This window comes from Ptychodera flava, chromosome 11 (assembly GCF_041260155.1).
Source record: "Ptychodera flava strain L36383 chromosome 11, AS_Pfla_20210202, whole genome shotgun sequence".
In the NCBI taxonomy this organism is placed as follows: domain Eukaryota; kingdom Metazoa; phylum Hemichordata; class Enteropneusta; family Ptychoderidae; genus Ptychodera; species Ptychodera flava.
Genome location: NC_091938.1, coordinates 43,205,238 through 43,232,848, shown reverse-complemented (window position 1 = coordinate 43,232,848; position 27,611 = coordinate 43,205,238). Strand labels below are relative to the sequence as shown.

At 36.3% G+C, this 27,611-nt stretch overlaps 1 protein-coding gene across 3 annotated transcripts in view; it reads right to left on the bottom strand.

Annotated features, from left to right (window-relative positions):
* Positions 1–27,611, bottom strand: part of LOC139144565 (kinesin-like protein KIF28P) — a 503,294-nt gene that overhangs the window by 401,303 nt on the left and 74,380 nt on the right. For all 3 annotated transcript variants that reach the window (XM_070715275.1, XM_070715274.1, XM_070715276.1), the window contains exon 3: positions 2,658–2,900. In XM_070715275.1, the coding sequence (XP_070571376.1) occupies positions 2,658–2,900 (243 nt within the window). The remainder of the gene's footprint in view (positions 1–2,657; positions 2,901–27,611) is intronic.

Genomic DNA, 27,611 nt, shown 5'->3' with positions numbered 1-27,611 from the left:
GCCTGGGTTATGGCTCTGTACATGAAAAAATCGCAATAAAATGGCTGCCTGGCGACCATATTGGATCGTATCACAAAACAAATCAAGGTGCATATGTATGACATAGGTCAATCTCCTTGTATTAACTTTGAATAAATTCGCTTGATATATGTCTGAGTTATGGCTCTGTACATGAAAAAATCGTAAAAAAATCGCTGCACGGCAGCCATATTGGATTGTATCACAAAACAAATTGATGTGCATATCTATGATATTGGTTATAGTCCTTGTACCAACTTTGAATAAAATCGGTTGAAACATGTCTGAGTTATGGCTCTGTACATGACAAAATCGTAAAAAAATGGCTGCCCGGCGGCCATATTGGATTGTATTAAAAAACAAATCAAGGTGCGTATGTATGACATGGGTCAATGTATTTGTACCAACTTTGAATAAAATCAGGTGACATATGCCTTAGTTATGGCTCAGTACATGAAAAAATCATTAAAAAATGGCCGCACGGCAGCCATATTGGATTGTATCACAAAACACATCAAGGTGCATATCTATGACATTGGTGAATGTCCTTGTACCAACTTTGAATAAAATTGGTTGAAACATGTCTGAGTTATGGCTCTGTACGTGAAAAAATTGTAATACCAGATATGGACTGAAAATGCTCACGTGTTTCATTATAATTGCAGTTATCTGTAAATTTCAACCTTTGCCACATGTTTGCAACTTCACTGAAAGTATTATGATCAACATAATGAACAGTGATCACCGCCGATTAATTCTAAAAGGTCATGAAGTAAACAAATATGTAATTAGCTGAAATAAAAATATTAAAGTTCTTTGACTGTTGTCATTGTATCACCTTTTTATATAGCAAGTGTAATTACCGTTGGCCAAGTCCTTCAAGCCATATATGCCGAGCTGTGAAAGCTCATTAGATATGCAAATTATAAATTAGCTGACATGAAAATGTGAAATGACTTTCGATATTGTTTTAACCAGGTATAATCATCAATGTACATAGCATGTTTTGCCAACTTTGATCAAGTAAATCCCAGTATATATCCCCAATAAGCAAAGTTCATTAAATATGTTAATTAGGAATTGACTAAAGTAAAAATGCTTAATGATTGTCAATAATGTTGTATCATGGTATCTGCAATATATGTAGCAAGTTTGTCAACTTTTGTCAAGTCAATTCAGATATCTCTAATTAGGAAAGTTCATTAAATATGCAAATTAGGAATTGGCTGAAGAGAAAATGCTTAATAACTTTCAATAATATTGTATTATAGTGTCTTTGATGTATATAGCAAGTTTCAACAACTACAATCAAGTTAATTCAGATATGTATCCCTAATTGGGAAAGTTCATTAAATATGCAAATTCAGAATTGGCTGAAGTAAAAATGCTTAAAGACTTTCTTGGTGTGATCTACATTTGTAGCAAATCTCATCAAATTGTGTGTAGTCATTTTTAATGTGTATCCGTTTTTTTCTAAAATCATTAATTATGCAAATGAGCAAAAAGTATGCAAGCCACACCCACCAAAATCTAATCAGTTCTTGCCATTTGCTAACTGAATATATGTACCAGATTTGATTCTTATCTGATTAGCCGTTTTTGAGATATTGGACCAACAGACAGACAGACAGACAGACAGACAGACAAACACACAGACAGACACACAGACAGACATAGCTGCAACATATGCTCACGTGTGTGTGTTGAAACATGTCTGAGTTATGGCTCTGTAATTGAAATTGTAATAAAATGGCCGCCTGGCGGTAATATTGGCTCATATCACAAAACAAATCGAGAAGCAAATGTATGACATAGGTCAATGTCCTTGTACCAACTATGAATAAAATCGGTTGAGACATGGGCGAGTTATGGCTCTGTACATTAAAAAATCGTATGGCCGCCTGGCGACCATATTGCATTATATCACAAAACAAATCGATGTGCATATGTATGACATATGAAGTAATCCTTGTAGTAAGTTTGAATCAAATCGCTCCAGGCATCTCTGAGATATCTGCGTGAACGGACGGACGCACGGACGGACGCATGCATGCACACACGCACAGACATGACCAAACCTATAAGTCCCCCCGGACGGTGTCCGTGGGGACTAATAATATCTACTAAGAACAAGGACTTTGAAAACACTTGAAAATACTTAACAAATTTTAAGTTAGAATGCATCTTAGGGACAGATATTCAGATTTTCAAACTTTTCTGATCTACTGCTTTTTGAGGCTCAATGTAAAGCTCTTGGTGTAAGAAGTTTTCACTGTCTCAGTCTTTTGAAAATCCAAAATTTTTTTTTTTTTTTCCATAGAGTTAACAGAGGGATGGCAGCCATCTTGGATGGGTAATTTGTTTCTCCAATTGCAAAATTTGCACAATGACTCCTTAAGTTTCATTCTTACTGATTTTGAAAGAGATTCCTTGTGAAAAGTTTGAGCAAAAATCTTTCACTACACTTAAGTCTTTCACTACCTTAAATAAACCCTATGAACATTTTCCATTCTGATATTGTTCACAAAGCTATCTATTGTACTAGTCATACAGTCTTACATTGCTTCAAAATTTTGCTGTATGAAAAGTTTGGCAATGTCTTTGACTTCCGAGAAATTTTTTTTGCCATATTTTCTTACCTGTTCATTGTAAATTTCTAGCATACTATATGTGACTTGAAGTTGTTTCTTATCATCTTCATTTTCATCAATGGCCTTGAATAATTCATCACATGTTATTGGTACAATTCCTTTATTAGGTCCATAACCTGTCATGGAGTAGCTCTTTCCAGATCCAGTTTGGCCATACGCAAATAATGCTGCATTATATCCCTCCCAAGCATTCTTTAATACTCCTTGTCCAAGATCACTGAATACTGTTCTCTGTTGAAGAAATACATCTCACATTCAACATTTTAAATTAAATGTCTTCTGTAAGAAATACATGATAAAATATCACGATAATGATACTGTAGCTTTTCCAGTGTGAGTATACCATGCAAGATGCAACTATGATATTCTGCATTGATAAGGGATCATTTGCATACAATATTAATAAGAAAACAATGCTCATCGATGTAATTTACATAAATAAATACTAATCCACCCTGCATCTCACAGCCAATGAATATGTGGCCAGGTCAGGTAAATGCATGGTTGTTGGCATGGAGGTAACTTGTTGGCAAGTAGTTGATGATGTAGCGGCATAAGGTGGGATATAGACTGAAAGAACCCAAAGGATGATTAAAATTATGCAGAAGTATATAACACTAGAGGTAGTATGGACACACCCCTGCTGACCTGTAAATTAAATGTACCCTACCGGAATCGGAAAACTTAACAATTACCACAGTAAACGCGAGGGAAATTATCGTGCTCATCTCGTGGAGATAGCGTGTGCGCGGAAATCTTGCCTCGAGTTCAAAGAAACCGACACGTTCCACACATCGCGTATTTAAATCTGTACATGTGGAGCGAGTGTTGAGAAGGACATGTTGTTTGTCTGTAAAGTTGAGTTATGCGCCATCTATTGTCTGGTACCATAATCTGTGTTGACCTTATACTTTGTTGCCCTATGAAGTGATTCACTTTACTTGTGTTTTGAGTCCCGATTGAGTGCACTAACTACTACTTCTTTTTGAGTATGTGTGAATATTTTACATTTCTTTACGTCATTGATCATTACTTTATCTTGTTGATTAGGCCCTATACTTGGAGCAAGGTCAGACAGGGTACACGAACGGTCACTTATGACCGCAGAGTTCACTGTCAAGCCTCAGCAGTGCATTGACTTGCGTTTCTCCATGCACCTGTCTTTTATCATTGTAATCTTAATTTTCAGTCAGGGCAGGGCGTTAGTAATGTTCTCTCAACTGTGCAAACTACGCATTTCGAACCATTGTCTGTCCTGAAAACTTTACGGAAAGCATGTAAATCGGACATGAAACCAATGCAAGCAAAAACGTCCATATATTATGAGGGTGCAAGCGCACAGTGTAGCAACCTGTGAATTTGCTGTTGTTTCTAGTCATAATACTTCCTCGGAAAAGAGAAAATATCGCCTGTCATTCTACTATGGTGACGTGTATGCCATGGAATGTACGAATCAACACATCAAACGATGTATTGTAGTTCAGTCTCCATGGATTGCCGCTGCTCAGGGTTCCGTAAATAATCCTGATAAAGTCTTTACTGCGGACTGAAGGTGAAACATTCACACCTCTATTGATTCTTATTACTAGTAGCGATCGCGGTAATACCGCTGGTGCAGTGGTAAATTGCAAGAACGGCTCTACTAAAACCAGTTTATTTGAGAGAGAGAGAGAGAGAGAGAGAGAGAGAGAGAGAGAGAGTACGTCTCAGTCAAATGAAGAGAGTGCTTTGTCACTGTTTCCTATGTTCACTGCCGCCTGTAAAATATTGCAACAAAAAAGTGCCTTTCATGAACATCCCCGAACATGTCTGAAGTGTAATCGATGCCACAAAAATAGTCGATGATTTATCAAATGTAAAGTTCAAATTAATTACGATACCCAAAATTTGTTCGATTTGCGCGCGATCGGTAAATAAAACTGGTCGCGCATCGGCAGAGCCATTCCATAGCAAATATCGGCATCGCATTGGGGAAAATTTGTTGTCTTATTTTCGTCTGCATTTGATAGCAGCTTGAATGTCCTTGCACTCGACAAAGAAAGCAATGAAATTACAAACTACCACCGACGCATTTCTTTGTAGTTTGAATAAAAAAAAAAACTTTCTGAACACTGGTCAAAATACGTGAATCATCTGTTTCATCGTAAAAACAATCCAGGGCCTGGGGAATATAGTTCTTTTATTTATGTTTGTATTTATGTTTTGTACGTGTTTTTATAGAGCCGACATACAACGGCTGGAACAACCATACTGAACTGAACTGAACATGGTGCTATGCTCGGTGCAGCACGGGGTAATAGACAGTGTACTACGCTATGCGATCAGTTCGGCGAACAGTTGACATCTCGATTTTATTGTCGTTTGCGCCTACAAATCTTAGGAAATACGGATACTTCTGAAAGAATAATTCAACTAAAAATAGAGTCATCGACTGATTATTGGACACTTTCGATCACAAGAACGGGTCATGAACTCGAATATTTGACATGTCTATGCCAATAGAACGTTGAAAACAAGTAAACATTGTCATCCTTTGAGATGGAAATACACATGAGAGGTCAGGTCACAGAGTTGAATGTAAAAACAGAGAAGTAAAAACGTCTTTTCAAGGGCATAAATAATAAATTTCTTGCATGAATTTCTTAATTTGTGCCTGGAGGTTTGGTGTTCGTATGATCATCAACTGCAGTGTCCTTGAAGTCTCGTGACCTGTCCCGTGACCTCTGTACTCTACACTCGACAGCGACGTGATCAGAATATTACGATCGCCAAACGTAAATTCAAACCAAAAGTGATTTGCTTGCTAAATGTTGTTGCCTTTCTATCACGTAGTGATTCTGAGAAGTTTTGTAAACAATCGTTCAAGCTGATTGTCGACAGCTGCATGAATGCTATCAGAGTATCTATAGTAAGACACTGTTAATAATGACGTAATACAAGAATATATTTCCTAACAGTGACTATTACCATGGATGTATTACATCCATGTATTACATCCATGCTATGACGCACCTTCTTTTCCAAGGCGATGTTCATACTAGTACTCAGTCACAATATCGATGGATTACGACGTTTAACTCGCCATTTGAGTCAACAGCACATGAGGCAAATCGTTCACCCCACGATAACAGCTTACCACTAACCCGACATGCAAACCGGGCAGGCGAAGTTTATACCTTAAATTTACTATGTTTTGATATTTGATATACGCCAACAGACTTGAAGCATTTAGGTACCTTCCTCCATGCTTGAAGCAAGTCTACGATAAGATATTTATGTTAATGAACTCCATGAACGTTCAATAAAGAAAGCATTATGTTACATAGCTCAGTTCAATAAAATACTCTGCTGATATAATTGTTTGAAGTCCGAAGCTAGCTCTAAATTCAAGATTACAGAACATGGTAGGTATTGAACTTTGAGCAAACAGAAAGGTGGGTGTGTAAGCACAGAATAAACTAGAAATATTTATGCGTTTATCACACGACATCAAGTTATGCCTTGCGTTGTTAGCGTAGTTTACAGAGTGATAGCAATACTGCGAATGCAATTGGCAAATTCACCATGAAATAATCAAGAAAACTATAATTTGACCGACATACCGACGGATTTTACAGCTCTGCATGCATCGATAATCATAGCCGCGACGCGACAGGGTGTGTGCCGCTACGGAAAATCGCTCTGCATTTGGAATTAATGTGTATATGGACTATTGCAGCTGTACAGGAAAATTCTCAGATCATTTTTGCGCTGATCGCCATAAAATGCTGACGTTTTGTCAAGCAACGCCGTTTAGCAGTGCTATTTTTGTAGGCCTACATCCATGGCGGTACGTATGTAAGCCCTAGCACTGCAAATTACTTGAACTTCATTTGTTTGAAGTCCCATCAGCTTGGCTAAACTTAGTTGACGTACAACTCCCGTACGTTCAACCACAGTCCCTAGAGGGACCAACCACAGTCCCTAGAGGGACCGTGATTCAACATTAATCAAACTCGTTCAGTTATCAAAGATCCACGGTATCGAAAGTTCAATTTAGACGTATTAGACGTTACCTGAATAAAAACATTGTCCCCAAAAGGGTGAAACTATTCAAGTTCGTAAAATCGTTTACTTGAACGTGCATGTGTGAGACTCCACGCGATGATCGATTTTTTGAACGTGGGATGCTCTATGCAATGACTCCGTCGAGTTCATGAACCGTGTGACATATTTGATTTGCATAACTTTTGTACGTGTTTACGTTGATTGTCATTACTGAACGGACGTCATGAGCAAACCAGGCCAGTGCGGTTACCGAATGCATGCAGATGCGAATTCAGAATATCACATGACATCAATGTTATATGTCTTGTGTTGTTAGCAATGTAGTTTTTAATGTTCTTGTTGTACCTCAAAACAATTTCATTTAGTTGAAAACCGTATTTATTTTATCTAAACGGTAGGGTGATGTGTTTTTTTTTGTAAATTTTTCTTTTTAAATGTGTTTTGATCACATGCTGGTTGCTAATGACGGAGCTGTATACACACTCTGATTTGGCAAGTCATATCTCGTGAGGTGGAAGCTTGTTGCCCGATGTATATTCAAAATTAGTTGTTTGTGCAGTTTAACTTTCATTCAAAAACAACAACACAATCATATCTGATGAAACAAAACTTCGAAAGCAATTTTTTCGCTCGTTACAGAGTTTTCACCTTTTAGTGCCAAAGAGGAATACAAGCAACAAACAAAGACAAATTAATAAAAGATCTTGTCTGGGTAACACAATGCAGCTGCTACTTCATATTCTGTAGTGTTTAATCAATATTTTACTTGTGGTGTCACACAATACCGGTATTTAGCTTTGGGTGCATAGCTGTGATGCTTTCAGACGAGGTTCCTACCTTTTACGGGCTGGTTTTGACTTTAACGACTTTTAAACCCAGTGGAAGGGTTAAAAGCTTAATATACATTATTATGTTTTTATGTAAATATATTGAAGGGTTGGTATATGGTACTGATATTATTGATGATTGCCAACATGATCGTTTATTCTTTACATTTGAAAACGTCATCTGCTCAAAATTGTCACCCAACTATGTGTCTTTTCATAACATTTAAAATGTGTGAAATTTTGCAGACTACAGTTCGTAATGTGTCTGATTTTCTCTTTGTTTTGGCAGTCAACGGCATGCTTATCCATTGATCAGATAAATGTCGGCGCAATTGTTATCAGTAGGCCGTGAATTTCGAAGTGTCTTTCTGTGACATTGTTTAATACACATTACAGATCGATAGATGTATGTGTGCGTCTGGCAGACCAAAGAGGGACTGTAGTCAGAAGTTACCTGGCGTCAATGAGTTATCAGGAACTCGTGAAAATTGGTGTCGGGCGAGATAGAGTATCGGGCGAGTTGGTATCGGGCGAGTTAGTATGGTTGGTTCTGGGTGGGTTAAATGGTACCCATGTCAAACTCCGCGGGCACTCTTATGTGGATCTGGCATCCCCGTTATTCTTTTATTTTTATGGTCATCGATATTGGAAAAATAAAAGTATCCATCATTTTTGTCGGTTTGAATGGTGAAAAATATTGTGATAAATGTATAGTATATCTCTCGACGTTCATGCTTTCCCCTGGAATGCTTTACCTAATGCAATGACCTTGAACTCATGCAGTGACCTATATTTTACACTTGAATGAATACCGAATGGGCATTTTACAAGAATTGCTTAAAGTGTATATTTTACATCTACAATATTGTTATCGCTATCACTTTTTGCTATGCTTGATTATTTGATGATTACATCTATCTTTTACACTTCACTACCACTGAGATGAAGACCATATTACTATTTGTCATGATAGTGCAAAAGACCCATCCATCTCCACCTTGAAATTAATCACACTGTGGAATTAAAGGACTTTTACTCTCTCTCTTTTATCGTCTTCGAATACGTTATAACGTTGCTGCCACGCAAGTAGGTTAAGGCATGGGCGTCAAATGTTAGCATGAATATGCATTAGGGCTCATGAATATTAATAAAACAACACTGCCCACACATGAGATAACAACAGAAAATCTCTAAAATCATATCACAAACAAAGTTCCTAACTGGAACATCATCGAGCCAACGAAGTGACAAAGGACACACTAGTGTTCACAACAAAAGATAGCCCATAAGTTCTGTGTGGAACTTCGAACACATAGAACAGGTCGATCATCGCGTACAAACGAAATCCATACATCAGCCATCCTGAGGCCAAAGTCCACAGCATAAGGCACGAGGTGACAAGGGTTAATGAACAGAGTCGGACACAAAACGATCCAAACATGAGTATTCTTGCTTCCCTGCAAGAAGAATGCAGAGATCAACAACATAGATACAATATAAACTTAGGGAAGAGATGTGCTTATGTCATGGAGATACATTTGGTACCTCAATGTTTATATAAGCCACTAAGGAACGAACTTGTAGGAAACGTGGGGGTCAAAAGGTCAAGATGGTCTGCGACATACTTCCGCGTCTCACCATGGCTATAACAAGCAATTTGTTAATTTTCTCACTAACAACCTTACCCGATATAGACAGAAAACACATAAAAGCACAAACAAGACAAGCGGGATGATGTGTGCAGCCACTTTCAACTTAAAATTACAAATTGTTTCAGTAACAGGCGACGGGGTCATGACCTTTTGGATTGCTTGCGAGATGGCCCGATCGCGCACAAAGCGACCAGATTTCTTTCGAAAATTCCAACTTGTAGATCGCAATTTTTTCCTAAACTTTTGCTATTCCTAAACTAAGGCTTAAAATATCTTTACAACAATACCTTAAACATGTATGATTTGGTAGCATTACTTTAAAAATAATGGACCCCTGCCTTAACTCACTTGCGCAGGTATAGTGTGAGCACAAGTCTTTTACTGTGCATAACAGGTAAGTGAGAGTGCCATGCACTGAGAACAAACTTTGGAACACTGGCTTGTTGTTTGATGTACAGCGAAGTCCCATTAAACATGAGGAACAATTTCGTTAAGACTGGGCAAAGATATTGTTCTAGGTATGAAGAGAATTAGGAACAGATCTAGGAAACTTACAATTACCCTGAAATTTATATAACCCCAGAGTTCGCGTTTACGCAAAAATCGTGCATATTTACGCATTGAAATTGACTATCTACGCATTTTGTTCATTGTTATGCGTTTTCTATACGCAAAGAATAAGACCGAAAGCACTCCCTGCACTCCCCAGGACTGAGCTTAGGCGACAACCAGACGAAATTTGTTGTAACACATTTCTGTCAATCACTCATTTTGTGTGAAAAGTTTCGGATTCTCTGGGCGTTGTCTGAAAAATCGGCATCGTAGTTCACACGTTATCACGTTAGGCACGTTATCATGTCAGCTGTGCCTATGAATTACTTTGCTAATTTTCAGGCAAGCGATACTTTCTGAAACTTATAACACAAAGTGAGTGATTGACGCGGCAACTTATATAAATGCCAACCGTGCACGATCATCGCGTCTCGCTGTTCCCAAATTTTGATCAAGAACACATGCAGCATGGCGTCGAAGCAGACAAATCTGTTTTCTTTCAACTTTGCTCTACGAGTCCGTGAAAAAATTATTCATCGGTAGAGCTCGTCGGAATCCCGATAAATTTTGAACACTGCAGAAGTGTCTGGATTAGCTGCCATAACTCTAACTTTTGGGTTGTTCGATGTGTTTTGACGGTCGCATGTATACCCTTCGCTGTTACGTTTCCACATTGTTCAAGTTGTTCGTTAAACTCTTTTCATTAAAATAATGTTACATCGTACAATCCGAATATGTAGTGTAGATTTATTCAACGGCACATTGTATTTTGCTGTCAGTTTTTTCATCAATCGAGTACGGAAGTGAAATTACGCACTCAAATCCAGCCATTACGCAATTTTAGTAGACTGATGCGTATACCGTACGCGAGAAGAAAAAAGTCACCGCGAACACTGAACCCGCGCGTGTTACTCGCAGGAAATGGACCCGGGCAATAACATTTTGGAGTAGCGGTACTTCGCGTGAATTATACGGTGAAGAGACCGTGCTCCTGTGTAATCTTCTGTGCTCGTGTATTAATGCAATCCCCTTGTACAGATGGTTGAGCAAAATCCTGACAACTTTGCGGTTGCACCCTAACAGCGTACAAAGCAAATCTCTGACCCATATATCGTACCTCAACTGTTTCGCTGTCTATGCTGGCTGGGGCGAACGTTAACACCATCATAGCGATAACTAAGGTACCGAACTGTCCACTGTAAAAATCACTGTACTCGGAATTACTGTAAACTCCCGTGCCTGACACTGACCTCTCATTTGGACTGAGAAAAGACATACCATGCACGGTACTGGTTACATTATTGGTAACGGTATACCGGAGTATGTGTATCATTATAAGGTTCGTACTGCGAGTAATACTAGCGGGCCAGCATTACTGGTGTGTGTTTCCGATGGGGCAGCCGCACTCACTTTCGGTCTAAGATATTATTTCTTGTTCTTGCGTGCTTAAGTTTCTTGAGGTTTTCATTAGGAAAGACTATGTTTTTTCGGTTGTCTGTACCAAATACCTCTACAAATCTTCATAATGAGTTCCAAAACATATTTAAGTAATTGCTTGCAGAAAGTTACATGAATACTGGTGTATAGTTCTCATTGAATTGAATTTTCGCCGAATTTTTAGCTCCACTGTCAGAGACGCGGAGCTTATCTGATAGGCTGATTGTCCGTCGCCGTCCGTCAACAATGGTCTTCTTCTCTGAAACCGCAAGTCAGATTTCTTTGAAATTTGGTATGGAGGTTCATAGGAGTGACCTCACTCAAGTTTGTTCAAATTGTGGTGAAATTTGCATAATTGTATTTTTGGGGCAATTTTTCCTGTTTTTGGTAAAAAAATCATCTTCTCTGAAAGCGCATGTCGGATTGATTTAAAACTTCGTATTGAGGTTCCTAGGGGTGATCTCCATCAGATTTGTTCAAATTGTGGTGAAATTTGCAGAATTTTTTAAGGCAAATTTTGCTGTTTTTTGGTCAAAAAATTTGTTTCTCAAAAAGTACTCATCTGATTGCTTTGAAATTGGTCTACAGGTTTCTATAGATGAACTAAATTATATTTATTGAAATTATGATGAAATCTGCAATTTTGAATTTTTTGGGCAATTTTAGCCATTTTTGGTCAAAACGTAGGTTTCTCAAAAAGTGCTGGTCTAACAGCTTTGAAATTTGGTATACAGGTTTCTATAGATGAACTAAATGTGATCTTTTGAAGTAATGACGAAATCTGCAATTTTTTTTTCGGGGGGGGGGGGGGGGGGCAATTGTTGCCATTTTTGGTCAGAAGATTTTATTCTCAAAAAACTACTCATCTGATAGCTTTGGTTGACATGTTCTTAGGGATGATCCGATGTGATATATTCAAAGTATGATGAAATCTTCAATTGTGTATTTTTGCAGCTATTTTAGCCACTTTTTTCTGGCCACTGCATTGAGCTATCAAAGATTTCCACCTTCTTCATCAACATGTGTCAAAAATAGTTATTCTCTACATAAACACATCGGAGCTGTATCGGCCGCTAGGTCGCTTGTTTTTAATTCTTCATTTCCATGTTTGGCTTTGAAAAGGTTAGGGTCGGCATGTAACAATTGGGTACCGCAGGTTTTTACCCTTTCGTAAATTTAGTAGCAGCTGCTTATGTTTCAAGAGCTAGTATAACTCTGCAGGTGATTGCACACGCTGCTGCTATGACCATGACGTAATCTGTCAGCACATTTCCCCCGAGCTCTTTCAGTTCCCTTTTGGAGGAAAAGTGGCGAACTTTATCACGGCGAGAATGCATTACTGTACATTGCAAATAAATTACTAGTACCATATGGGAGTTACTTTAAACATAGGGCCAAAGTCCCTGAAGCTACTGTAGACATGGATACAAAATTAAGTATTTCCTGACTGTATGAAATTATCTCACGAAGGTCATCCTAGGGACTTGTAAACCAAATATTAAAGCTGTCTGACCAGCGGTTTTGAAAAAACAAGCGACCCAACAGTTGACAGAGCTCTGCTGTGTTATGTAGAGGATAAGCTTTTGTGACACATGAATTGATGAAGAAGGTGGATATCTTTGATAGCTCACTTCAGGATGGCCTGACAAAAAATGGAAAAAATACCGTCAAGGACACTATGTGCTCACATTCGGTTTGAATTGCTAAATTCAAGAAATATTTAAACCAGAAAACCAAGAATGACAAGAGCAAATAAGGTCTGCAACTTAGGTACAGGAGGTCATCTTTAGGAACATGCATATCAACTTCTATAGCAATGGGACAAGCAGATCCTACATACATAAGCAAATGTCAACAAAAAAATTAGCCAGAGAAGCTTGACAAAAAGAAAAGTTGGGAGAGTGGGGAAAAAATAAAGAGTGGGAAAAAATGTACAAGGGATCTGGTAAAAAGTAAGCTACCTCATCAATCTTCTATCCCCTACCCCCTCCTGAATATCAAATGTTCCAACCCTCACATAAGACCAGCTGGCAGGAAATGTATTTACAACCTTGGAGATGTTTTAATTAATGCTATGAGTGCTATCATTCGAATGTAAACAGCACTTAAATCAGTTACAGATAGTGAAATGCCTTCCACTGTAGGGGGGATTACGACATCTGGAATTATCCTGGATCCAAATTTCTCATCAGTTCTTGTGTGTCTTACATGCAAAAGTTGCAAAAATTGGTTCGCAATGAAAAAATTTACCTCAGCTTTGTTTTCTGGATCAAATTTACAACAAATTGATATTAAATATGACAAAATTATGTTCACAGCTTTCAAAACTCTCTCACAACATATCCTGGGTTGGTGTAGGTCATTTAAGGTCACGAAAGAAAATTACCTAAAATATAAAAATTTGGGGTTTCCCAACACTTTGAGCAGAAAATTTATCTCATAACATCCCTCGGGACTTTTGTACCAAATTACAAAGCTATCAGACAAGTAATTTTGAGAACAAGTTTTCTTGACCAAAAATGACAAAATTGTCTTAAAAATACAAATTTGTATATTTCAGGACAATTTCCACATATCTAACTATTGTCATCTCTGTACATCGTACAGCAAATATAAAGGCTGTCTGTCCAGGGGTTTTAAAAAGAAAATACTGTTCAAGATTTTTTGACCAAAAATGACAAAATTGCTCAAAAATAGTAATTTTCCCAATTTTGTCATAATTTCAACAAATTAGAAGAGTAACACCCTCACAAAGATTCAACCCAAATTTGAGAGCGATTGGGCCGGCGGTTTCAGAGAAGAAGAATTTTTACTTAAAATGAGAAAAATCACCAAAAAATTCAGTAAAAATACGAAATTAAGGATATCTTCACAATATTCATAAAACTGTATCAGGTTCACCTAAGGTACTTGCACACAAATTTTCAAAGCAATCAAAACAGCGGTTCTCAAGTTATTAATTCTTGACCATTTTCACACTTTATAAGCTCATTTGCATAATTTTGGCAATGCAGACTTCATTTGAACAAAATCCCATCAAGTGCCCAGGATGCATCCACACACCAAATACCACGCTGAAACGTGCAGCGGTTTGCGTGTTTTTGATGTTGACGGACATACTGTACGTACATACATACATACATACATACATACATACATACACACATACATACAGACGCCATCGACTTCAGCTTATACGATAAACTCACATTGGTATAACCAAATGTGAGCTAAAAATTCCTTAAAAATACAGATTTGCATATTTCATCACAATTTGAACAAATCTAAGTTGGGTTATCCCTAGGGACCTGTATACCAAATAAAAAGCTGTCTGACCAGTGGTTATGAAGAAGATTTTTTACCAAAAACGCCCTTTTTTGGCGCTAATTTTTATATTTTCAACATTTCAACAATATCAAAAAATTAATAAAAATAGTTTCTCAAAATCATATATTTTATCTACAAAACAAATATCAAATCAGTAAGTACTGCAGTTCTCAAGATATTTGAGTGGATGGACGCCTCACAAACAGACAGACATACATACATACATACATACATACATGCATACATACATACATACATACATACAGACTGACGGTGGACGCCGGACGGATACCCATCCCAATAACTTCTACAGACTATATTAGTCTATAGTAGCTAATAAACGAGAGTTAATTACATTCTAATTAAAGTAAACAAGACTTGCTTATCAAGATTTATGTCATAAAAAAACAGCATATCTTTCAGATTATAAAGAATCTTCAGCTTTATCAGTATTTTCATCCTATTAACCAAGCACATTTTAACTTTCAAATTTAATTTACATTGCAAATAAGTTCTGTTGAATAAGTTGAGCCTGTAGGTAATCAGAGAAAGCACAAAGAAGAGACAAATGTTTAAAACTTAAGAAGTTCAAGGCATTATAAGCAATCATGTAACACTTTCACTGCATTGTTTACACAGATTGCATAATTGCTATAAATACCACATGAGGAATCTTACAGCCCGGCTTTACCATAAAAACCCTATCACTTTGACCACTCTTTTAATTGACCACTTTTTTCCTCAAAAAGTAATTTTATTTTATCCTTACAAAGTCAACCATAAATGAAAATTAGAACTTTCTCTATCTCTATTCATTTGACCACCCTACCTTGACAAACTGTTATGAGCAATTTCTTTTAGATAACATACAGGGCACAATAAGTGACAGTTCAGAATATGTCAAAGTTGGGATTCAGGAAAGTTGCTTTTACATGTTTTAATCCTCCAAGATGGTAAGCATTTCACTTTGAACTGTCAAAAAAGTTGAACTTTCTAATAATTCTACACTAAAATTATTTTGGCTTTGATGATTTCCTAATTAATTCAATTATTTAAAATCATATTAATTATTTTTTTTTCGGTGAATTGATAGGGCTTATACAGTACAAGAATTACATACAATGTAAGTCAAATTTTGACCAAAAATGACAAAAAAATTCCTTAAAAATACACATTTGCATATTTCATCACAATTTGAACAAATCTAAGTCTGGTTATCCCTAGGGACCTCTATACCAAAGAACAAAGCTGTCTGACCAGCGGTTATGAAGAAGATGATTTTTTACCAAAAACGCCTTTTTTGGCATTAATTTGCCTACTTTCAACAATATCAAAACATAGGGCCAAGTCCCTGAAGCTACTATAGACATGGATACAAAATTAAGTATTTCCTGACTGTATGAAATTATATCACTAAGGTCATCCTAGGGACTAGTAAACCAAATATTAAAGCTGTCTGACCAGCGTTTTTGAAAAAACAAGCGACCAAACAGTTGACAGAGCTCTGCTGTGTTATGTAGAGAACAAGTCATCGTTGATGACACAGTCCCCGCTTGTCCATTTTGTTATAATCTTTGGTGTCTAGGTAGCTGTGGTCTAGGTCGCTGTGGAATGACATTGATGCAACAGGTGCATCAGGCCTGTGACTTGCATCATAAAGTAATCTGAGGAACGTTCAATAAACGACTCATCTCTGCCGGTAATGACCACTGAAGGAACTTTCGATTACATCACACATAACGATGCCCTCACTGCCTCTAGTGTCGTGACGGCACATACTATACACATGGTTTGGTGGAATTTTCGAAATGGTATGGGATCGGGTATGTTGTTGTAATCAGCCATCAGCCATTTCGGATCATATAATGAAACAAATTAATGTGCACAAGAATGCAGCCATAGTATTTTATCTTCGTATCACGTTTGAACAAAATCAGTCCATCGAGGGACAGTGACCTATGTTTATGTTTCAAGGACATAAAAAAATCACACCAAAATTGAAATCGAATGGCCTTCTATTGACCATATGGATCATATCACAAAATTAGTACACATGCATATGTATGCCATAGTACTTTATCTTTGTACCAAGTCTCAACAACATTGGTTAAGGAATATTTGCACATGATTAAGCCTCAAAGACATGAAAAAATCCAAAAATGACCATCGGGCAGCAACATTGGAAAAAAATGACAATCTGGCAGCCATATTGGAACATGTCATGAAGTACATTGACATTTATGCCATAGTGCTTGATCTTTGTGCCAAGTTTGGACAAAATGGGTGTAATGACCTTTGAATTACACTTCAAAGACATGCAAAATTCCAACAAAATGGCAGTTCTGCAGCCATATTGGATCCTATCGGTTCAAGGATGTTTGAGTTACGGTTCAAAGACATGAAAAATTGCAAACAAAATGGCCGCCTTGCAGCAAAATTGGATCATATCGCAAATGTACAAAATTAGTACACATGCATATGTATGCCATAGTACTTTATCTTTGTACCAAGTCTCAACAACATTGGTTAAGGAATATTTGCACATGATTAAGCCTCAAAGACATGAAAAAATCCAAAAATGACCATCGGGCAGCAACATTGGAAAAAAATACCGTCAATGACGCTGTACCTTCTCTAATGTGTGGCCAGGTCAGGTAATTGGTTGTTGGCATGGAGTTGTTGGTAAATAGTTGATGATGTAGGGGCATGAGGTGGGATATGGACCCAAAGAACCCAAAAGATGATTAAATACATCAATCAAAAAAATTCTAAGCTACAGTATAAACTGCCTAAAGATAGTTCGATGTGGGAAAAAGTTAAATAATTCAGAAATAAGAATTCACAGTCCAAAATAGTAATGACGCACTTCCTTACTGACCTGAGTGCATGTGAAATACACAACCTGGCATCTGTAAATTAAATGTATACCAAGTGATCATTTTAAGTCACTTTTAACTGTTTTAATGGATTTTCCAAAGAGTCCTGTGAAAATGATGAAAAACGCTTATCTGGTCTTGTGTTTGTATAACCTCATGGCTAATAATTGTCATAGTATTGAAAAAAAATTGAAAGTGAAGAAATTACTGTTTTTAATAGGCATATTTTCCTTGAAATACATGACCGTGTAAAGAATATATGCTAAAAGTGTTTAAGAGTAAATTTCTTTTTAAAAAATAATTTAATCTGTGACCAAAGGATTTTATTCTTTGAGTTTACAAATTCAAACATTGCAATTTGTTCAATCATCTTGTGCAGTGCAAAATTTATAAAATGACTGAAAAACAAAAAAAATGGCAGAATTACAGTCTTTGTGATGTAAAATTATGGGTTGACATCACGATAACTGTTGATCTGTTTGAAGTACTAATATACTATAATTTAAAAAAGAAAAGTTCATGCAGAAACGGTAAAATATATTGTCAGCAATGTAGTGTTAATTTTGACTTTACATCAAAATATGCCTTTGCTGGATACCAAATATATAGGGCGAAATATTAAAATCAGCCATGTTCAGCAAAATCCACACAACAGCATTGATCCTTTTCTAATTTGATTTGATTTGCTCATGTTATCCTTGTATGACAGTCAGTACAATATGGAACTTGAACACAACACAGTGAATAAGTATGCTGTAAATGAAATGGTGTGGCTGCATCCACATGCAGCAATAGGAGTGTCTTTGTCTCTCAACCCTCATTTCCAATCTGTCCCATCCCTGAAAAAATAGTTTGGTCTTATATTTATAATGTTAATAATTTCTGTATTTGTTAAAATGTGCGCATCTCAAAAACTTTTGATCATAACATTTTCATTGTTTTTTATATCTGACCAGTCAGTTAACCTGTTTATATTGAATATTTGCGCATTTTTCCGCAGTATTTGATATTTTCTGAATACCTTCTTATTCAGTTTGTCATTTTCTAAAAGTTTAAATGCTCCATTGTGTGGTCAAGCTTTCCACAAGCATCAAATGTGGTACTTCATATAGGAGGGTCTGCCTCTAGAGGGCGGCCATCATGAATAGTGTTTGTTGGTTAATTCCTCCACGTAAACTTCTGATTGTACTGTAAACATTGAACATGGCCGACGTCCGATTTTCCTGTCTAAAACTTTCACTCATTTTCGTTCATATGACTCTGAAACTCCAGGAAACGATTGGGAAGAAAGGGTTATCTTGAAATATTGAGGTACTCGCCGATATTTTGCAAAATTAAATGAGAAAAAATGCAAGGAAAATGCCGACAGGCTTACACAATGACAGTTTTCAGACTCGGAGGCATATGATCATCTCTGCAGATTATGCAACAGGCCAAGATCACGTGAGGCCATGATATCCACGCAACTCAGTACCAAACACTAGCGCTCACAGAGTGAGCAAACACAAAGTGAGTACCCCTAACGTCAGCTCAGTAGTCTGTAATAGATTGTAGTCAACTAAGAAACCTTGGAGAAAGGCTTAACACTGTGGCTATGCCGCTATAGTCCCTTTTGATTTTTGTCATAGCTCAAAATCGTTCTCCCACACCTCAACCTGAGCCATGAACACCCCCACCAGTTTATGATATGACCCATCACAATGGCATGACGTCAACGGATCTTGACAGACGGAAGTCTTGACAGACGGAAGTACTTGACAGCAGCATACTGGTTTTCAACTCTAATACCTTCTCTGTCTATAAATAGACACGAGAAGGTAAAAATGACAATCTGGCAGCCATATTGGAACATGTCATGAAGTACATTGACATTTATGCCATAGTGCTTGATCTTTGTGCCAAGTTTGGACAAAATGGGTGTAATGACCTTTGAATTACACTTCAAAGACATGCAAAATTCCAACAAAATGGCAGTTCTGCAGCCATATTGGATCCTATCGGTTCAAGGATGTTTGAGTTACGGTTCAAAGACATGAAAAATTGCAAACAAAATGGCCGCCTTGCAGCAAAATTGGATCATATCGCAAAATAATTTGACATGCACATGTAGGCCATAGTGTTATGCCTTTGTGCCAAATTTGAACAGAATCTGTTCTAGGATGTCTGAGTTATGGTCCAAAGACATGAAAAATCGCAACAAAATGAAAGCCTCGCACCCATATTGGATCGTATCGCGAAGTTATTTGACATGGATATGAAAGCAATAGTGTCATGCCTTTGTGCCAAGTTTGAACAGAATCTGCACAACGATGTCTGAGTTATGGTCCAAAGACATGAAAAATCGCAACAAAATGGCCGCCTCGCGGCCAAATTCGATCGTATCACAAAATAAATCGACATGCATCTGTAGGTCATAGTGCTATGCCTTTGTGCCAAGTTTGAACAAAATTTGTTCAGCAGTGTCTGAGAAACTGTTGATGACGGACGGACGGACGGACGGACGGACGCACAGACGGGACCCAATCTATAAGTCCCCGCCGGACTTCGTCCACGGGGACTAATAAGCTTTTGTGACACATGTATTGATGAAGAAGGTGGATATCTTTGATAGCTCATTTCAGGATGGCCTAACCAAAAATGGGAAAAAAATTCGGTAAAAATACAGATTTGCATATTTCATCACAATTTGAACACATCTAAGTTGGGTTTTCCCTAGGGACCTGTATACCAAATAACAAAGCTGTCCGGTCAGTGGTTATGAAGAAGAAGATTTTTTACAAAAATGCCTTTTTGGTGCTAATTTGCATATTTTCAACAATATAAAAATTTAATAAAAATGGTTTTTCAAAATCATATATTTTACCGACACAACAAATATCAAATCAGTAAGTACTGCAGTTCTTAAGATATTTGAGTGGACGGACGCCTCACAAACGATATACATTCATTCATACTGACAGTGCATGCCAGACAGATACCAATAGCTTCTATAGACTATATTAGTCTATAGTAGCTAATAAACGAGAGTTAATTACATTCTAATTAAAGTAAACAAGACTTGCTTAAATCAAGATTTTCGTCATAAAAAAAACAGCATGTCTGTCAGGTTATAAAGAATCTTAAGCTGGTTATCTTTTTATCAGTATTTTCATCCTATTAACCAAGCACATTTTAACTTTCAAATTAACAATGTTAGTAAGTTATGTTGCATAAGTTGAGACTGCAGGTACTCAGAGAAAGCACAGTTCAAGGTCATCAAAAGCATCATGTAACACTTTCATTGCACTGTTTACACAGATTGCATAATTGCTATAAATAGCACATGAGGAATCTTACAGCCCAGCTTTACCATAAAACCCTATCACTTTGACCACTCTTTTAATTGACCACTCTATGTTTTTCCCCAAAAAGTAATTTTATTTTATCCTTACCAAGTCAACCATAAATGGAAATTAGAACTTTCTCTATCTCTATTTATTTGACCAACCTATCATGACAAACTATTTTGACCAATTTCTTTTAGATAACATACTGGGCACAATAAATGACGACCAGAAATGTCAAAATTGGGATTCAGGAAAGTTACCTTTACATGTTTTCATCCTCCAAGATGGTAAGCATTTCACTATGAACTGTCAAAAAAAGAATGAACTTTCTGATAATTCTACACTAAAACTATTTTGGCTTTGATGATTTCCTAATTAATTCAATTATTTCAAATCATATTAATTATTTTTTCTGGGTGAATTGATAGGGTTTATACAGTACAAGAATTACATACAATGTAAGTCAAATTTTGACCAAAAATGACAAAAAAAATTCCTTAAAAATACACATTTACATATTTCATCACAATTTGAACAAATCTAAGTTGGGTTACCCCTAGGGACCTGTATACCAAATAACAAAGTTGTCTGACCAGCGGTTATGAAGAAGAAGATTTTTTACCAAAAACACCTTTTTTGGCATTAATTTGCCTATTTTCAACAATATCAAAAAATTAAAAAAAATAGTTTCTCAAAATCATATTTTTCATCTACACAACAAATATCAAATCAGTATTTACTTCAGTTCTCAAGATATTTGAGTGGACGGACGCCTCACAAACGGACATACATACATACATACATACATACATACATACATACAGACTGACGACGGACGCCGGACGGATACCCATCCAAATAGCTTCTATAGATTATAGTCTATAGTAGCTAATAAAGTATACATTTTCTGAAAGCCCTGATATAGAGCTATCCGGCCAAGTACAGTACACGGTCATTATTTGCATAAGAGTCACGTGACAAGCGTTTTGCTGAACCTTCCAAAAACCGGTTTTTCCCGCCTTATGCAAACACGCTGCAAGATTTCCGGTTCGAATTTCTTCATTGACAAGCCTTGACAATATCCTTCAAAACCGTGTCTGGGATTTTTTGCTCACGTGTATACACACGTGGGCATATGTCGCAGCGATGTCTGTCTGTCTGTCTGTCTGTCTGTCTGTCTGTCTGTTAGTCCGATATCTCAAAAACGGCTTATCAGATCAGGATCAAATCTGGTGCATAGATTCAGTAAGCAAATGGCAAGAACTGATTAGTTTTTGATTCGCGCGGCTTGCATATATTTTGCTCATTTGCATAATTAATAATTTTAGAAAAACGGATATAAATTAAAAACAACTAGACACAATTTAATGAGATTTGCTACAAATGTTGATCACTTCAAGATATATCAGCAGTGGGAACCATTAAGGGATGACATCAAAGATAGCTGCTACTTTGCATATTAAATGAATTTTCCGAATTAGGGATATATGTCTGATTTGACTCCATCAAAATCGACCAAACTTGGTATGTATATTAAAGATACTATTATTTAACATTATTGAAAGTCATTAAGCGTTTTCACTGCAGCAAATTCCCAATTTACATATTTAATGAACTTTGCTAATTAGGGATATATACTTGAATTGACTGGACCAAAGTTGATGAATCTTTCTACATGTATTGAAGCTACTATGATACAACATTTTTTGAAAGTCATAAAGCATTTTTCCTTCAGCCAATTCCAAATTTGCATATTTAATAAACTTTCCCAATTAGGGATATTATCTGAATTAAATTGATTGTAGTTGTTGAAACTTGCTATATACATCAAAGATACTGTGATATAACATTATTGAAAGTCAAAAGACATATTTTTACTTCAGCCAATACCTAATTTGCATATTAAATGAATTTTCATAATTTGGGATATTTGTCTGAATCAACTTGATCAAAATTGATAAAACTTGCTATGTACATTAAAGACACTATAATACAATATTATTGAAAGTCATTAAGCATTTTCTCTTCAGCCAATTCCTAATTTGCATATTTAATGAACTTTCCTAATTAGGGATATATATCTGAATCGACTTGACCAAAGTTGACAAAACTTGCTACTTTTATTGCATATACCATGATACAACATTATTGAAAATCATTAAGCATTTTTACTTAAGCCAATTCCTAATTTACATATTTAGTGAACTTTGCTTATTAGGGATATATACCTAGATTTACTTGATCAAAGTTGGCAAAACATGCTATGTACATTGATGATTATACCAGGTTAAATCAATATCAAAAGTCATTTCACATTTTCGTGTCAGCTAATTTATAATTTGCATACCTAATGAGCTTTCACAGCTCGGCATATATGGCTTGAAGGACTTGGCCAATGGTCAAAGAACTTTAATATATTTATTTCAGCTTATTACATATTTTTATACTTCATGACCTAATCGGCGGTGATTATTGTTCATTATTACATATGTACCACAGTTTACTCGCATCGAAGCGCGCACGTATTACCGGTATTTGCACTGCAGTGCAATACCAAAAACATTATGCCATTCCTATATGTTAATGAGTATTTACCAATTTTGACCCGGAACTATTTTTGTTTGTAAACACAACAAGCGACCTAGCGGCCGATATAGCTCCGCTGTGTTTATGTACAGAATAACTATTTTTGACACTTGTTGATGAAGAAGGTGGAAATCTTTGATAGCTCAATGCAGTGGCCAGAAAAAAGTGGCTAAAATAGCTGCAAAAATACACAATTGAAGATTTCATCATACTTTGAATATATCACATCGGATCATCCGTAAGAACATGTCAACCAAAGCTATCTGATGAGTAGTTTTTTGGAGAATAAAATTTTCTGACCAAAAATGGCAACAATTGCCCCTAAAAATAAAATTTGCAGATTTCGTCATAATTTCATATGATCAAATTTTGTTCATCTATAGAAATCTGTATACCAAATTTCAAAGCTGCTAGACCAGTACTTTTTGAGAAACACATTTTTCAACCAAAAATGGAAAAAATTGACCCAAAAATTCAAAATTACAGATTTCATCATAATTTCAATAAATATTATTAAGTTCATCTATAGAAACCTATGAACCAAATTTCAAAGCTATCAGATGAGTAGTTTTGGAAATACACATTTTTTGACCAAAAATGGCAAAAATTGCCCCAAAAATACAAAATAACATATTTCATCAGAAATTCAATATATATTACTTAGCTCATCTGTAGAAACCTGTATACCAAATTTCAAAGCTATCAGATGAGTACTTTTTGAGAAACACATTTTTTGACCAAAAATGGCAAAAATTGCCCCAAAATTACAAAATTGCAGATTTCATCATAATTTCAACAAATATCATTAAGGTTATCTGTAGAAACCTGTATATCAAATTGCAAAGCTATCAGATGAGTAGTTTTGGATATACACATTTTTTGACCAAAAGTGGCAAAAATTGTCCCAAAAATACAAAATTGCAGATTTCATCATAATTTCAATAAATATCATTAAGGTGATCTGTAGGAACCTGTATATCAAATTGCAAAGCTATCAGACGAGTAGTTTTGGAAATACACATTTTTTGACCAAAAGTGGCAAAAATTGTCCCAAAAATACAAAATTGCAGATTTCATCATACTTTCAATAAATATCATTGAGTTCATCTGTAGAAACCTGTATACCAAGTTTCAAAGCTATCAGTAAATACACATTTTTTGACCAAAAATGGCAAAAATTGCCCCCAAAAATACAAAATTACAGATTTCATCAGAAATTCAATATATATTACTAAGTTCATCTATAGAAACCTGTATACAAAATTTCAAAACTATCAGACCAGTAGTTTTAGAGAAATACATTTTTTGACCAAAAATGGCAAAAATTGCCTTAAAAATGCAAATTTGCATATTTCTGCACAATTTGAACAAATCTGTAATAGATCATCCCTAGGGACATGTACCGAATATCAAAGCTATCTGACCAGTAGTTTTGATGAAGAAGATTTTTAAAGATTTTTTTACCAAAAAAGACAAAAATTGCCTTAAAAATACAAATATGCAAATTTCACCACGATTTGAACAAATCTGACTGAAGTCACCCTAAGTAAACTGCATACAAAATTTCAAAGCAATTGGACAAGCAGTTTCAGAGAAGAACATTTTTTTACCAAAAACACCAAAAAATGCCCCAAAAATACAAATATGCAAATTTCACCACGATTTGAACAAACTGAAGTGAGGTCACCCCAAGTGAGCTGCATATAAAATTTCAAAGCAATTGGACTTGCGGTTTCAGAGGAGAAGGCAATTGTTGACGGATGACGACGACGGACGACGGACGACGACGGAAAATCAACCTATTTGATAAGCTCCGCGTCGCTGACAGCAGAGCTAATAAATGTCGTCTACAAGATTTCATTTCACTTTGGTCCGATGCTCGTTTATTGTAAAATGCATGGCATTATCGATTACAAACTACGACAAAGAAAATTGCATGTACTTATTATAGTGTGTGGATGATTTTTATTATCCGGAAGAGCAATTTGTTTGTACATGTCAGCGAAGCAAAAACATTGACAACGGGCGACGTCCGTTTCTAGATGGATACACGGCGCGGTGGCCGCTATGCAACGACGGCCATCATACATCGAAACACATGTAAATGCGGGCGCAGCGGAGCCAATTAAACAGTTATCATTTTCAGAGACGTTGTTGCCAGTATCACCGGACATTCCCTGTTTACAGTAGAAAGTCACTTTTGCATGCAGTTTATTCTGTGCTTGTGTGTCCTACACGCTATTGATAACAGTGAGCGCTTGTGTGCCACGGTGAACACTGAAATTTGATTGTTCGACAAGTTACGTTTGCCGTATCTTACTCTTAGATTTCCCGTAAAAATCTTCGAACTGTTATTTGTATCAGATCATTTAGAAGAATTTAAAGCTCAAAATGTGAAAAAATCAAAAGCGTTCCATGTTCAAAGTTCTCTTCGTTTGGCTATCTGTGGCATGTTGCTGCGCATCTGTGAGCAATCGCAAGCAGAGTTCGAGCCCTCCGACGTTCCTCTTACGTCATCCTTGATAAACAAGTAAACAATAGTTTAGCCAATCAAAATAGAGGGTGTGACCGCGTTGACCAATGAAAAGTGAAAGCTGATTCGATGCCTCATTACAGTGATGTCAATGTTATATAACTCCGCAGGGTCGCCCTGAAGCTTTGACAGACAAGTAGTACGCACGACTAATCGTCGATTCTCTCGATAAATGATGCAAATAAAAGATAGAACATATGTAATAATAACAGAACCCCATGGCCTGTGAGTGCAAGCGCGCCGTACTAGCGGTATTTGCACTCGTGCTGCGGTGTATTCGGCTGTCCTTTCACTCGCTTCGCTCGTGAAAGGACTGCCGCCGAAAACACCGCAGCACTCGTGCAAATACCGCTAGTACGGCGCGCTTGCACTCACCGGCCATGGGGTTCTGTCATATTATGTTGATCTTAACACTTTCAATGAAGTTGCAAACATGTGGCAAAGGTTCAATTTTACACAACTGCAATACATAATGAAACACGTGAGCATTTTCAGTTCATATCTGGTCTTTATATGCCTTTGTTTTTTGCTCAAGTGTTGAAACACGTGGGCATTTGTCGCAGCGATGTCTGTCTGTCTGTGTGTCTGTCTGTGTGTCTGTCTGTCTGTCTGTGTACTCAATATCTCAAAAACGGCTCATCAGATCAGAATCAAATCTGGTACATAGATTCAGTTTGCAAATGGCAAGAACTGATTAGTTTTTGGTGGGTGTGGCTTGCTTACTTTTTGCTCATTTGCATAATTAATGATTTTAGAAAAAAACTGATATATATTGACAACGACTGCACACAATTTGATGAGATTCGCTACAAATGTTGATCACACCAAGATATATCAGCTTTGAAAGATATTAAGGGGTGACCTGAAAGATAATTACTAATTTGCATATTTAATGAAATTTCCTAATTAGGAGTATATATCTGGATTAACTTGATCAAAATTGACAAAACTTGGTATGCATATTGAAGACGCTATGATTTAACGTTATTGAAAGTCAATAAGCATTTTACTTCATCCAAATCCTAATTTGCATATTTAATGACCTTTTGAAATTAAGGCTATATATTTGAAGTTACAAGACCAAAATTGATGAAACTTGCTTTGTACATTAAAGATACTATGATAGAATATGATTAACTGTCATTAAGCATTTTTACATCAGCCAATTTCTAATTTGCATATTTTATGAACTTTCCTAATTAGGGGTATTTATCTGAATTGACGGGACCAAAGTTGATGAAACTGGCTATGTACATTAAAGATACTACAATAGAACATTATTGAAAGTCATTAAGCATTTGAAGTTTAGCCAATTCCTTATTTGCATATTTAATGAACTTTCATAATCAGGGATATTTATCTGTATTGACAAGACCAAAGTTGACGAAACTTGCTATGTACATTAAAGATACTATGATACGACATTATTGAAAGTCATTAAGCATTTTTACTTCATGCAGCTCCTAATTTGCATATTTAATGAATTTTTGAAATTAGGGATATATATTTGAATTTACATGACCAAAATTGATGAAACTTGCTATGTACATTAAAGATACTATTATGTAGGCTGACTTTATTGAAAGGCATTAAGCACTTTTGCTTCAGCCAATTCCTAATTTGTGTATTTAATGAACTTTCCTTATCAGGGATATATATTTGGATTTATTTGATAAAAATTGGCATAACATGCTATGTACATTGATGATTATACCAGGTTATATCAATATTGGAAGTCATTTCAGTCGCATTTAAGTTTTCATGTCAGCTAATTTATAG